At 32.0% G+C, this 1,340-nt stretch overlaps 1 protein-coding gene across 1 annotated transcript; it reads left to right on the top strand.

Moving 5' to 3' along the window:
• Positions 1–239: 239 nt before the first annotated feature.
• Positions 240–1,181, top strand: LOC112008710 (endochitinase A2; the record flags this gene model as incomplete). Its single annotated transcript, XM_024041041.2, has 2 exons — positions 240–390; positions 607–1,181. Coding segments are annotated over 2 exons (545 nt in total), but the record flags the coding sequence as incomplete, so codon positions are not given.
• Positions 1,182–1,340: the final 159 nt, after the last annotated feature.

Genomic DNA, 1,340 nt, shown 5'->3' with positions numbered 1-1,340 from the left:
TACATCTATATGAAAGAAAAAAAGGGACAAAAAATATTTTGGTAAGGTGAATTGATTTTCAATTCTAATTTAAAGTTAATTCTCTTAATTGTTAATGTATTCGATGGCTAAGGTCACTCATGGATTACAATTTAACGATAAAGTGTATTATTATTTAAAAAAAAAAAATGACTTTGCTACATGCATGAGTTATACAATTTGTTTCTTTAATGAATTAATTATTTATGTTGTACATGTAGGGGGATGGGCAACTGCACCTGGTGGCCCATACTCTTGGGGGTATTGCTTTGTTAGGGAAATAAATGGTGGATCATATTGTGCATCAAATCCCAATTATCCTTGTGCTTCTGGTCAAGAATATTATGGCCGTGGTCCTATCCAACTTTCATGGTTAGAACATGACCTTATAATACAAAGTTTATTGATCTAAATTTTGTAATTTAGAGTCACAATAATTTTTATTGCATATTTCACATGATAGTGTCAATGACAAATCTATATGGAATCCATAATAATTTACTCACTCAAAAATATTGTCCATATAACAGTACTCTTTGTACTAACACTATTATCATGTACACTAAATCACTAATTATGAAAATTTAGGAACTATAATTATGGGCAGTGTGGAGAAGCCTTAGAGTTGGATCTATTGAACAACCCAGACCTTGTGGCCACTGATCCAGTTATTTCATTTAAGACAGCAATTTGGTTCTGGATGACTCCACAGTCACCAAAACCATCATGCCATGATGTAATCACTGAAAATTGGAACCCGTCTAGTGCTGACATTGCAGCTGGTCGGCTTACTGGCTATGGTACCACCACAAACATCATTAATGGTGGCCTTGAGTGTGGTCAAGGTTCGAATGCTCAAGTGGAGGATCGCATTGGATTCTATAAGAGGTATTGTGACTTTTTTGGAGTTGACTATGGTGACAACCTTGATTGCTACAACCAAAGCCCTTTTGGAAATGGGTTGTTGGTGGACACTATGTAATTCAATAGTCCAAAATTCTGAATCTAGATTACTAGATTTAGTCTGTGGACACCATGTTCTAATCCTAGCTTTTTAAATTACTTGGTATTACCTTGTAGTCTTGTGGTTAAGATGAAGAATAAAGATCCTTTGATTAATCGGAGAGGTTAATTAAGAGTTTGATGTGAAGACAAATTATGGATGTTGCTGTTACTATTAAAAGTAATGTTTATCTTTATTATTTAATGAAGTAATGTTAAATGTTTGCGTAGCTATCCTCTCCAAAAAAAAAAAAAAAAAAAAAAAAAAAAAAAAAAAAAAAAAAAAAAAAAAAAAAAAAAAAAAAAAAAAAAAAAAAAAA

Source organism: Quercus suber, unplaced genomic scaffold, assembly GCF_002906115.3.
Source record: "Quercus suber isolate HL8 unplaced genomic scaffold, Cork oak 2.0 scaffold_1699, whole genome shotgun sequence".
NCBI classification, from domain to species: Eukaryota; Viridiplantae; Streptophyta; class Magnoliopsida; order Fagales; family Fagaceae; genus Quercus; species Quercus suber.
Note: the sequence above shows the minus strand (reverse complement) of the source record. Positions and strands in the feature narration are given on the sequence as shown.